The following is a 14413-nucleotide window of genomic DNA, read 5'->3' on the forward strand; positions in this document are numbered from 1 at the left end:
TAAATTCCTGCCTTTGTTTGCTCAAAAGCCTGTCTTGCCTTTTTTTCTCAATTCATCAAAGCCTCCCTCCTTGCTCTTTGGTATAGCTCCCTCTACCAATAAAATTTTAACCAAATAAATAAATAAACCATTGACAACTATACAATGCTTCTGTTCGTAGATCTTCGTACCAAACTGATTAAAATAAAATCTGAATTGACTCCACAATACTTTTTCTTTAAAACCATAGTTTATTATAAAATACACTTTTGGCTTAGTAATACAGGTAGTCATGTTTAATAGGCTATAAATAATTTATAGTTTAAAATTTTCTGGCATTTTTTTTTAAAGTGCAATTGGAAGAGACCGAGGGGGGGTAATCAATCAACAGTGCATTATTTATTAGTTACGGAACAAAGCCAAAAAGAAGAAAAAAAACAATCGATTCAGTCCACAAAACACAATATTTATGCACTCTCACATTCATCTGAATAAAAAATATACCATATCCTTCTAGTATTTTTTTTTTCAACCTTTATCCTGACAGGTGTAGAAAATAAACGGGTGTCTTCTATTCCGTCCGCAATTTTAGGGAAAGTTAAGTATATATTTAGAATCATGGTTGAAACTAAAACTACACATGTATGAAATAAATAGAGCATGTTATGTTTGCTTTATCAGATGTAAATTTAAATTGAGAGATAGCTAAATTTGTTATTTTTCTTTTGTTGTGCTTATGTCATGTTTGTGTATCTTTCAGAATTTTTTAATCAAATGCAATTTTGAAATAAATATAAAAAAGAAAGTGGTGTGTTACTGCAAGTGACAAGTAAAAATGTTTCTTCTCACGTCTCACTTCAAGATTATTACTAAATTAGAGTTATCATTCTCTATAATAATAAGGGGCCAAACAATAATGTGAAACTTGTAACTGTCGTGCTTTGAACTAAACATCAGTTGTATCTTATTTTCCTAACCTCTGCACAAAAACTAACAAACGTTCTATGCTTAACGAACTTGATTTCACAGTATCAGGATTTTGCACGGTCAGCTCTAAACACAATAGTTTTGTTCTTACATTTTGAATTGTATATGTTTGAATCATTGGACCGATAAAGTGAAAATCTTAATCATGTAAAGCAACTGCCTACTTTAAAGCTTCTCCCTATGTATCGTATGTATTTTTGGCGTGTCATGCTTTTAATTTCAACAGCTCGTATCTCAAATAAAAAAAATCAGTTACATCCTTTTTTTTTGGGTCTAGGGGTATTTTTTATTCCTGTCCGTCTGTCCTTCTGTCCGTAACATTATTGATAAATAGTTATTTGGCATAACTCTGCCTATTGTTTGATTCCTAGGAAGTTTTCACTTTTCTGTTTGTTGTGAAGTTAAGTACATACACTGCGCTTCAATAGGAACTATTCCTTTTTCAAACTCTTGTATTTTAATACAAGTCCATTATGTATTCCGTGTGCATGGAATGAGTTGACATGTCATAACATGAGTCTCTATCGTTGTATGGTTGATTGAAGCTTGTTTAACGTGATTTTGTTTAACTACATAAAAGTCATGGCCCGTACAAGTGTTTCTTATAAAAAAAAAACACAACTATCGTCCTCGAGATCGAGGGTCACATGAAGATAAAAATTTTAAGAAGGCACACAACCTCATGATGATACATCCCCATGCCTTATATGTAAGGCCTAGATCAAAAGGCGAAGAAGTTATGGCCTACATGGTTGCGTTTTTCACGACAAAAACAACACAAAGCTGACCTTGAGGTCACATTTGAAGGTCATCATGATGCGAGACACTTAACTCCGTAATGATACATCCATAGGTCAAATATCTAAGGCCTAGTTTAAACAACGAAAAAAATATGGCAATTATGTACTTTTTCAATAAATTTTGCTCTTATATTGAACTGATTTGAGGGTGGGGCGTATTAAAATTTAAATACCAAAAGATCTTGCGGTTAGATTTTAAAAATGTTTTCCCTGAACATCCGACTAGTATAGCACTCATAATGCTTAGTTGTTTTTTTCTGAATTAAACGACACATTTGTTTAAAAACAGCATTCACTTTTCGGGACTGATTCTGAAACACCCTATTAAAGGTTTGGAAATTTTTTAATCCGGTATAAAAAACTTACAAGAAAAAGATATCAGTGACCTAATATTCACCTCAGCTATCATTATTAGCCATGCTATTGTCAATTTAGGATTATTTTTTTTAACATATTTAACCCTACAACCATATTTCGGAAACTTCCAATTTTGGCCGATACTAGTATGTAAAAGATGCCATATTTCAGTTGCCAAATTTTTTCAACCTCTGGTTTAATTTTTTACAAGATGTTTAGGTTGGCCAAGTTTATCAATGTTTGGCAATAGGTTGAATAATCATCTTCAAATTTCAAGAAATAATCTTAATGCCTAATTTCACTTATTACGACTAACAATATACCAGACGAGCGTTTCTTCTTCAAAAGACTCGTCAGCAACGACCATGGAAAACCATCATAGGAGTTCAATGATGTACAAAGTTTAAGAGCACAACGGATCCAACAATAAAGACCATTGTAAAACAGATCAGCATAATTACATGAATTAGTTGGATACTTTGAAATGAGCTAAAGAAATCAATGACAATGAGTAGGATGCTTCCAATGTTGGTAAAGTTGTTGATTATTGAGAATCTTTATTTCCACTAGAAAGTTTAAGTCACTTTTAGTGTGAAAACTGTTATCGATGTAAAGGACTGTGGAATGGCAATAATGATCAACAAATAAATCTGACCCAAATCATTAATCCAATCCTAAACTGTTGCTTGTGTCGTTTGTTACTAAAATATGTTTGTTATTGCGTTTATTTGTTCTTCAATAAAGATGTTTACCAACGATATATATATTGTGGTGTACACTTTGCGGTTTTGTACATGTTACAACATATACAGAACTAATATGAGTGTTTTAACTTGCAATATGCTTACATAAAAGTTATAATATATACAAAAGTACTTTGTGCATGTTATAACAAGTACACAATTTTGGTAAAAGATTTTAATTTGTACTTATGTTTTTATTATTGCAACATATATTTCAATAATCTCGTGTTATAAATAGCCTTTTTGCATTGTACAAGTTATAACATGTACAATATTTCTGGACATGTTATATCACAACCAAAATCGCAATTTATACACGACATATACAATCGAATCTATAATGATCGCGCAATTTATGAATGAATCTCCAGATAATTATCCTAAAATGATTCACCTTCATATATATTCCACTTTGACACAAACACAGCACATGCAATACATTGATAAGAGTAGTAATGCAACTATACTAAACCCTACTGAAACTGTTCATACATATATAAAGTTGTTTTTTTATAAGATTTTGCTTTTAATCATATGCACTATATATATGAATGTCAATAGTCTTTTGTAAATTGAGGTTAATTGCAAAAGACTCTTGAACTTCGAAGGGTCAAAAAGGATTAACGAATTATATAAACCCGAAGGCAAATATAAAACAATCTAAAACCAAAAAATATAAACAAGTTTAAATTAAAAACAACGTTCAAACCTATGATTATGTTGGATAAAAACCAAAAAATGTATACGTGTGTATGCGAATAAAGTCGTTTTAGAAGGTTCTTAATACAGGACGAACAACATTTTCCAAAAGATCAAAAAGGTGAAAAATATATATGTAATATCACTTTTTTTATTTTTGCAGAGCTTAGTGGATCAAGATCAAACTATTAAGAAACACGGTACACATATCGGTAAGTTATAGAATTTAGATGTACAATTGAATTTCCGATAAGACACAATTTTGTTTGATAGTTTCACCGTGATATAGATGAGTAAGACCAATTTCATTGTATGATGTATTCAATTACCACAGGTAAAGTGTCAATTATATATAAGGTCTTTTAACTTTTCTGTGGAAAGACATATTGCATTTGTTTTGATTATCATTATTATTATTTTAATTCTTTACCGCCAAATTTTGTTCTGTCGATGAATGTTTGTTTTGCAATATGTCGCTTAACTATTTCTCATATTGTATCGTAAAGTTTTTTACCTTTTAAATTTCACCCTGCTAAGTCAAACCATTTTATTTGTAAGAGTTATCTCACCATTCACTGTGTGTGTCTCCTTTGCAGTAAAAATTGTTCGTTTCATTTGGATCGAAGCGTTTCGATTAAATTCTATAGGGAAAAGTAAAAACACAAAAATTCTGAACTCCGAGGAAAATTCAAAAAGGAAAGTTCAAAATCAAAAGGCAAAATGAAAAGTTCAAACACATCAAATGAATGAATAACAACTGGCATATCCTGACTTGGAACATGCATTTTCTAATGTAGAAAATGGTGGATTGAACCTGGTTTAATAGCTAGCTAAACCTCTCACATGTATGACAGTCGCATCAAATTCCATTACATTGTCAACGATGCATGAACAAAACACACATGCAAGAGTAAAAATGTCAAAAATAAGGATACAGCAGTTAACATTGTGTTATCATCTTTATCACTATAAAAACGACAAATGTAACAAAGAAGCACAAAAAGGCATACATCAAATTTAGCATACTCATTTTGCTTATCTAATACGACTTTATTTATCTATGTAAAATATAACCGTAATGGATGGAGGATTTTTAGTACTGGTGTAAAATTGCGCGTTTGATCTTCTTATTTTTGATAAGTGTCTGAAGGAACTCCGATTGATATGACATTAAGAAGAGGTCGGCAAGGAAAAGCGCACAGTTCGTTCCCATAGGAATGCCGATAATTTGTTGAAAAAGTCTAACTCCAAATTCAACAAATATGTTGTCAATAAGAAACTCCAGCATTTTGATCACTTGTTTCTCTGTGTAGTATGTTTTACCCTTTTGTTCCTTATTTACAAAATATGTCTTATGGTATCCCAAAGTGATAAATTTATAGCGCATGCTACCATTTTTATGATGAAAAGCATTGTGGATTATGTCTTTTAGACGGGTTTTCAATTTCACATGGGGAATGATTGTATACATGGTTGAAAAATCAAAAGTTGTAATGGAACTAATTTCAGAAAAAAACGAGATTTAAAATTATCCAGAAGTTCTTTAGATTTTTTAAGAATCCACATTTGGTTAAAACCACTACGCGGGTAAATCGTTTCACAGTATATTTGAATACCATTTTGAACTGCGGACAGAATTTTAGTCAATCTAATGGACAATTCTTAAGTAGAACATGCAGATGAGCCGGCAATGTACCGTTGTTTGTACGGAATTTTGTGAAGTTTAGGTATCCAATACAAACAAGGTAGGTCCTCCGATTTGTTGTTCAATGCAATGTTCATAAATGCCATGAAGGTCTTATGATTCACCAAAATCACATCTTTGTCAAATGATATGTTTTTGTATGTTGGATTACAAGAGTGCTCATTCATTCCTAAATCTTATATACATACAAAGACAATATTATTTGAAGCTTTCACTAGTAGCACGATTTCAGTCTGAAACGGTCATTTTGGTCTGATCACATCTTGATTGACTGGATTTACCGCTAGAGGGAATCGTCGAGACTTTTTAGACCGTTTAAGACTCCGTTACGATCGATAGTCACATCAGGTAAATCAGTCCGTTAAGGCATGTCAAGATTATCAAGACTGAATCTCCTAGCGAGCTGTTAAGATCCGTTACGACAGTGTCAGACCGAAACAGACCATGGATACAAAATTACGTTAAGATGTTGTCAGACCGTGTTTAGTCGTGTTCAGATTTATTAATTTGGACAGAAAACGGGTAAAACTTTCCCAGTGTTTATCAGGGGTTGCTCCCCTTTTAAGAATAAAATTAAAATTAAAAAGAAGACGGTTTATGTTAACTGAAAGTCTGCCATGTTTCAATTAAAAAAAGAAAATAATCAATTCTAATTCATACCTCTTCCTATTTAATTATTTAACATTTTCTATATTAAAAAAAACATAAGTGGTTCAAAGTCATACTGCTGCGCAAACCGTGGTGAATTGAGTTTAAAATCAACAAATTGCCGAAATTATATTTAATAATTATTCATTGAATATACACATCAAAAACTTTATATTTAATGGTTTACAAGTGATTGTAAATAAATATTTATGCAATTACAGACTGGTGTCGTTACAGATAATTTGTATACCCTTAAAAATTACGGATGTCGGGATTAACACTTGAAAACGTAATCTAAATATGTTTATCTAAATATGTTTAATTTATTAAATTGTTGATGTTACTTTTCTTTAATATTGTAAATAATATGCATTATCATTTAACTTTTCATGTTTTCTATATAAATTTCATTTAAGTTATTGTAAACTTAAGACAGGGAAAAACTATAACAGTACTATGTATGTCTTTTGTCGTTTTCTGTTTATTGTCATAGCATTGTCCGTTAATTTTTGTCAGACTTGTGCGTTTGATTTCCATATTTTTTTTATTGTGTCTATAATCCAAAAACCATTTATAACTTTCTTACATACCAGATTTAGAGGCGTTCGTTAAAAAATAAAGGTTAAATATTATTGCAAAAGTCTGTGAATTATTGAAAATATGACATTCCGAAAACAAGTCGCTATATAAATGCTTGTAAATCTCCATTACATGTGGTGCGCTTTTATTCAAATACCTTTCTGTTACATAAAAAAAGTGTAAAAACAGTTATTGAAATCCAGCTGAAAAAAAGGGAAAACGAATAGACTAGTGTCTATCTAACTTATTTTTCAAATATAACGAATACACAAATAAATCTCTAACCATCAACGCTTGCAATTTGTTTTTACTGACAGGTGTCTGCTGGCATTCGATTGGATATCAGTTTTATGTAGGCGTAACAATTCATCACACTTATCCAATCAGCTGTCTTGTGTGCGATCTCATAAGGTCCACATAGTTATGTTTTTTATACATGTAATGGTAGCGATAAAAAAATAATCGTGCAGAATATACATATACTATGAAACAAACAATATCCTGTCCAAAAATGACTTACGTGACACCATATTATACCAAATAACTATTTAAAAACTGAGACAGCATACATACATGTATAAACTATTATCATTCATAACAATTACTATTTTAAAAGTGAAATATTTTACTATTAGTATCATGGTCCTAGCAATTTAAAAAAAAATATCATAAAAGGACGTTGTTGCAATGGTGTGACAGGGACTTTACGGTGCGTCTAAAAACAACCTTGGCCGCCGTGGTGCACTAAGGTCTCGAAACTGCACTAAGACCATGATGGAACACTATAGCGAACTTTCTATACTTATGAAATGTCCATGTGTGGAAAAGAGATCTTACTATACACTGTACGGACATTTAGACTTATTCACAAGCTGTGATATACAGCAAAAGATTTAGCAAGGATAGCAAGGATACAAAAATTACGATTTTAATAATGCTAGATATTAAAAGGAAAGTGTACGGAATTCGCATAAAAAAACGTATTTTAGAATCACGAAATAATTGAAATCGAATTTAGATTAGATTTGTGATCGTTGGAATTTATTAAGACTGTTTAAAATATCGATCTCTTTATAATTATCTTGTTTAGATCGAAATTAATGAGGTTCATAATATCATATATATATATAAGTATATATTAGTATTGAATTGGTCTATACTCATGCAAATAACCCTTTCAATAAAAATACTTATAAACTGATTTTAAAGTAATCAAACGGAACACATACTACAGGAGATGTGGGATATATTTCAATTTGACAGCAACCAAACGACAAAAAACATAGATGAATCAAGAGCGCATGTTTAGTCTTCAACAAGAAACAGGTGTCTATGCAAAAAGTCACGGTCTAAATGATCAATCGTCATAAGTTTGTATAAAATTTGTAAATACAACAAATAAAAACAATTATATGAAATAGTATTAACAACTTAATATCCATTATTTACCCATTATTTACCCAAGTTCGAATGATCTAAATAATCTACATTGTTTTTATCGTTAGAGACACGTTTTTTTTAACGCATATTATTTACAATTTTTTAATTTTTTTTAAGGTCTTCTCTTTTTTCATTTATAACCCACAAAAGTTGCTCAAACTTTCATTCTGACAGCGTGAAAGACCAGAACCAAGGTAACACACTAATATAAGTTTTCACAAACCGGTAATTTCTTCGCCCAGGGATATGAATTTGACATTTAAAGTCCCTCAACAGCTTTACAATACCCGGCCGTGTCACTTCCGCGTATATTGTAGATGGAACGGATAATATACACAATGAATTTCATACACCAGAAATACTAATACAGGGGAATTTTAACTTTTTGGAGGACTCCGAAGAGGTGGTGCATTGCATGTGCGCTAATTTTGAACAAAAATTCAAATTTTTATTTGGGGTACGTCTAAACACCGGTAATGACCTCCTTAGTGCACTCAGGACATACAATGTGCACTCAGGATCCTTCATATTCATCCTATTTGCACACGGGACGGGATGTGTGAATTTATTCATTACACGCTGCTTATTTAAGAGTATAATAGATTTTTTTTTATATAAGATGACCGATAGTGCTGTCTCAATTCAGAGATTGAACATTAAAAAACATGATGTATATAATATAGTACAGAATAGTATAGAACGTGAAAGCGATTCGTTTGATATAAAATTTGCAGCAATTATCCAGTATAAAATGTCTGTCTATCTATAGCTACATCCAACGCTTTACATGTCATGATATAATGATATTCGTCAACTCTCAATCATTTTTACAGCCTTTTTTATCATAATATAACTTCTATAATAACTTTATGGAATTATACTGAATATAAAAGGGAATTTAACGTATGAATTTTTCAAATTGTTGAAGGCCGTACGTGACTATAGATGTTAATTTTTGTTTCAGTAAAGTTAATCTCTATTCGTGCTTTTAGAGAGTTGTCTCTTTGGCAATCGTACCACATCTCGATCTTTTTTTTTTTTATATAGATTTAAAGTTAGACTTCAACACCCCCCCCCCCCCCCATTTTTCATTAAACAACTCATAGATTTATAATAGATAGCTTACATATAACATATGTTTCGATAGCTAATATAGATCTTATTTTAGTTTAAAAACTTTACGAATGCTCAGATTAAACGTGTTGCCGCATGATTCGAAGTGATCAGACTATCGCTAGGCCATTTCAACTCAAAATATATAAAAATATCGTTGCATCGGTAAAACTTTGAATCTTTTTTGACAAAAATATTAGAATTTAAGGCTGCCCTGCTTTTATAATAACTGTTATCTTGTTATCATTTCAATGAATATCAAGTAATATTTGTCGATGAACGGTTGTTGAGTTAATGCACGGTATTGTGATTTTTTTTCACAATTGAAATTATAGAACCTTTTGTTAAGATTCATTGTCCTATGTATCAAATTAAAATAGCTTTCTATTATCAGTTCTTTGGCGTTGCAACACCACTGCATGGTCATCCAATGAAAAAAGGAAAGTCATAATATTTATTTTATTAATAATATAATCTTTTATTCGTAAGCAATACAACTTACAGAAAATAATTATAACAAATATTCAATTACATCAGTGAAATATATTTATATTAGTCAAATAATCATATAGATAAGTATACCAATTTATATAACAGTACAGCACAGTATAATCAAATATAACACATTTTCAAATGAATTTAATTTTGTGCCTTCACAGTCAAAAATAAAAATTTCCCTTTAATTGTTAAGTTGCTTTACATAATGAACAGATACTGGTGAGCACCCAGCCACTTTAAAAGGGGTTCACAACCGAGCATCAAAAAAGGGACGAACTATATGTCCCTATTCAAATGCATTGATCGTCTAAAAAGTCTAAGATTCGACGGTTTTCTTCAACAATATGGTTTGATAAATTTCTATCGAAAACTCATTATACTTTTCACATACTAAAATAAAATGATATTCATCTCCAAATACTTGTTTATCACACATATTACAAAATTTTTGATATCTCTCAATATTATAAAATCGACAAGTTTCTATATTCAAACGGTGAGCAGATGTATGCGGTATTTTCAAATAAATGATTCTATAGATATAATTTTAATACAGCATGATCTAAATAAAATTGTTGGGGTCAAATACATCTATGCAACAAACATTTAGGCGAGTCTTCAAAAAAATAGTTCATTTCACTATTAAAGCTACCGTTTAATCTATCTTTGAATTCAATAAATAACAAATTCACATTTTTTACACCCTGATGTAACCGTACTTTTAAAGCGTAGTCATCCGTATCAATAAATTGTTTAATATCAAAATTGAAGTGCATGAGTATTATTAACGTCTGGGATGAGTGTGAGAAATCTCTGTTGATGGGAATAAACAAAATTTAGCTGAATTTGTATTATTCAAATTAATGAAAAGGCAAGCTAGTGTGTATTTAAAATGATATTGTTGGAATGGATTTATAACATGAAAAATGTGTGTAACCGATTTAACGTTGACTTGGACTGCGAATTTGAAAATAATATATTTGTGAAATCACATTCTACAAGATGACATATTTTGTAAGTACTTTAACCTTTGATTCTAATAATTCTAATACTAGTATATTTGACATGCATTTTATAGCTGACTATGCGGTATGGGCTTTGCTCAATGTTGACGGCCGTACGGTGACATATAGTTGTAAATGTCTGTGTCATTTTGGTCTCTTGTGGACAGTTGTCTCATTCGCAATCATACCACATCTTCTCTTTTATATTTATATAGCTATTACTTAAAACTGTCATATGTACATGTTCCAGGCTCGTGCCGCTGAAAGAGGTCTCCTTTTAAGTTTGAAAATATGTTAATCGGTCGGAAAAACTATCAGAAATATATATGATAAAAAAAATCAGTAAAGTTCCCAATACTCTTTTTGTGAACTTTCTTGCTATTCCCGAGTGTGTTTTAATCGAAGAATTTTCTCTCTAATGACACTATGGTTATGTTAACCAGGATTGCAATTTAATATTTACAGAAGACTTGCGTTTCGTCTTAAAAAAAAAGGCTCATTAGCCTAGTGCGCTCGAATCAAAAAATAAAAAAAGGCAAAATAAAGTACGAAGTTGAAGAGAATTGAGGACCAACATACCTAAAAGTTTTCCCAATTTCATCCTCCGTAAGGTTATCTATTCCTGAGATAAAAAGCCTTAGTGTTTCAAAAATACAAAATTTTGTTAACTATAAATTTATAATTATGAACATATCAATGATAACTCTTCCATCCTTCAATTGCAAACCACATAAAACCTAAACAATTCAAGTGCACTTATAAATTAAATGATGAAATGACTTTAGTTAGCGTGCTTGCTTTAGTTTTTTTTTTATTGTACAATCATTATGATAACACCAAATTTAATTCAAATATAATAATTATATAAATACAGGTTAAACTATGCCGATACATATTGTTTAAAGATGTCAATCTTATTAACAAAATTTGTATATACAATTATACAAACAAAGCAAGCAAGTAAACCAAAGTTTTGCTTTACATGCATTAGGAAACTAGCTGTAAAGCCTTAATTTAGCCGACTTGCTCAAACAATAGATAAAGTAAGAGACGGATTTGATAAAATTTAACATATGGAGGAAAGTTTGGGTTTAAAAAACTCTAAATAAATTCAATAGAAATTTCATTTATTTCAAATGTATTCCATTTAATTTCTTATAAATCGTATAGGGATCTTTATCCTTGTTTTTTTTTATCCATTTCCATATCCTTGTATTTTTTTTTATCCATTTCCATGACACTTCACCACTAATTACGTACATCTTGATATAGATTGAATCCTTGGTTTTCCCGTTTTAAAGGTTTTACACTGGGGCACTTTATAACTTGCTGTTCGGTGTCAGCCAAGACTCCATGTTGAAGACCGTATTTTGACTTATTTTTATTATATACTATTATAAATTGTGACTCGGATGGAGAGTTGTCTCATTGTCACATACGACATCTTATCTATCTATGGCTCAAACCGAAACGAAACGGGACAAAAAGGGATAAAAACACACTTTTTTATATATTTATAATGGGCCTAATATGAGTCAGAAAAGAGTAGAATAGTGAGTCGCGTTGGGGTATAAGCTTGACGCTGAATTGCCGATTGTTTTTGTAAGCGTGACACGTGAAAGTTAAATGATTGTGTCGTGAAAACGAGAAATAAAGTATAGCAGGACACGGAAAACTTCAAAAAATCAGAACTGCATAGTATAAGCGGGATACGGGAATCTGACAAAGCAGTAAGCAGGATCAGGTATCAGACCCCCCCTCCCCAATGATACCCCAGAATAAGATATTTATTTATCTTCATCATATTGTTACAGTCATGCCTTCAATAACAAATGTATCCCATGCATGCATTTTCATATTTCTGATCCCTTTTTCAAGTTTGTGGTCTTCAAATTGATAGACAAAAGTCCTTATGGATATTTGGGGTTCTCTGACATGCTGAATCTAGCCGTGTATCCAGTTTAGGGGTCTTTTGCCAAGTTACCGAAATAGCCCACATAGAGGTCCAAAGGGTCTAAGATCATCAAACATGAATTGTAGCATGCATGTCGTGTACAATTACCCAAATGTGCATTGTTTGACCTCTGTGGTACTGAGTATCCACTCGCGGATTTAGAAATTTTCATAAGTAGGGCCCAATAACTGCATAAAAGGTGGGCAACCCCCTACCCCCCTAAATCCCCCCTCCCCCGTCGAAATTTACGAACATATATGCTTTTCAAGTGTGAAAACCATCAACAAAATTTATACATAATCGGGAATGTCTTTAACAGAATAGTCTCACACCGTAACTATATCGGGCCCAACTATATATAATACTTTAGCTATTTGACCAACAATGTATAAAAAAACAGAACGAATTTAATGTCATCTTTCCCTTTTGTTTAATGTTATAAGTCTGTTTCAACTTGCAAGAATACCCATAAAGCGGACAATCAGTTTGTTCTTTAAATTGCTGTCATTGAATATCAAGAAAGAAAATAAATCCCGAAATTGATTTGAAAGTTTGATACTCTATAGTTTTCCTGGAAAATATTCACATCACTTAGGGATTATTATTGTACGTCCAGTTGCGTACATATAACATGTATGTCGGAACAATTGTGATGATGACGAATTTCTTCCTTTATTCGAGAACAATCTAATGATATATAAATGTCCATAAAGTCTGATCTGTCCTTCACCATTGACAAAAAATATGTATATAGATTTTTATTTCATCAAATCTGTTGTTTATTTTTAGGTATTATCTATATTTTTATTAATAATTTTCTTTACATCAGAAATGTTATTCATAAACAAGCGTATGAGTTTACTAATGACTAGTATATATAATATCACTTTCGGACACACAAGATAGAGATGCATATTATACGAATGTAGGAAAAAAAGTCACGGAAAAAAAGTCACAGAAAAAAAGTCACAGGAAAAAAGGTCACAGGAAAAAAAGTCACAGGAAAAAAAGTCACAATATATATTTTTTGCATGAAATAGTCATAGGGTCTGCACATACATGTATTAACAGGAGAAACATTCCCAATTTTTTTTCTTATGGAAATGGTCATAAGGCCGCACATATATATGGATATATTAGCGAAACATTCCCAATAGATATTTGTTTGGAAATAGACATTTGTTAATTCATTTTATACGACTAGCTTTGGAAATTTAGATATAAATTGCAAATCATTTAAATGGAACATTTTCATGCTAGTGTACTAGATTGATACATGTTTTCAAGGATTTGTTGTAATTATTTTTGTTTTATATCTCTTAGAGATGTGAGTTTAACAGCAACAATTTCCCCTAATTTTAATAAAAGTTAGAAGTTCAGTATATAACTTGACCACATGTTTTTGGGATTTTTATAAAGATAAGTATTCTGTAATTTAGTGTTAAACAAACAACTCATTGCCATTAATAATAGCTTAGCATTTTATACGCATTTTATACATATATATCTAGGGACTGTTGATATTGATGTGTGGCTTCTTGTGACACCTCCCCCCTTTGTAGACCTTTTATTTCTTGTCTTCGTAGGAAGCCATATCAATGAAATACAACTTATGCTCAATATTAAATAAAAGGACACAATCAGTGTTCCCTGTTAGTTAAAAAAGTCAATTTTGAAAAAAAGAAAATGATTTATTCAGATACACTTTTATTAGTATATATATCACGTATATAATTCCTTTATAGTTTTAAAAAATTAATCCGATACAAATATATTAATATGACTTTTACAATGCATTCGAAAACTAAAGTTTAATTATTTATTGCATACATGTACATAGTGACTTTTTAACATGCATTCCAATCGTATTTCTGACAAATAAGTTTACTTAAACAAATTGTGACTTT

General features: G+C 31.0%; 1 protein-coding gene across 1 annotated transcript in view; it reads left to right on the top strand.

Annotated features, from left to right (window-relative positions):
* LOC134689772 (serine/threonine-protein phosphatase 6 regulatory ankyrin repeat subunit A-like) overlaps positions 1-14413 on the top strand; it is an 82237-nt gene that overhangs the window by 18805 nt on the left and 49019 nt on the right. The window contains exon 4 of the mRNA XM_063549742.1: positions 3729-3777. Within this exon, the coding sequence (XP_063405812.1) occupies positions 3729-3777 (49 nt within the window). The remainder of the gene's footprint in view (positions 1-3728; positions 3778-14413) is intronic.

Source organism: Mytilus trossulus, chromosome 11 (genome assembly GCF_036588685.1).
Source record: "Mytilus trossulus isolate FHL-02 chromosome 11, PNRI_Mtr1.1.1.hap1, whole genome shotgun sequence".
Taxonomy (NCBI): domain Eukaryota; kingdom Metazoa; phylum Mollusca; class Bivalvia; order Mytilida; family Mytilidae; genus Mytilus; species Mytilus trossulus.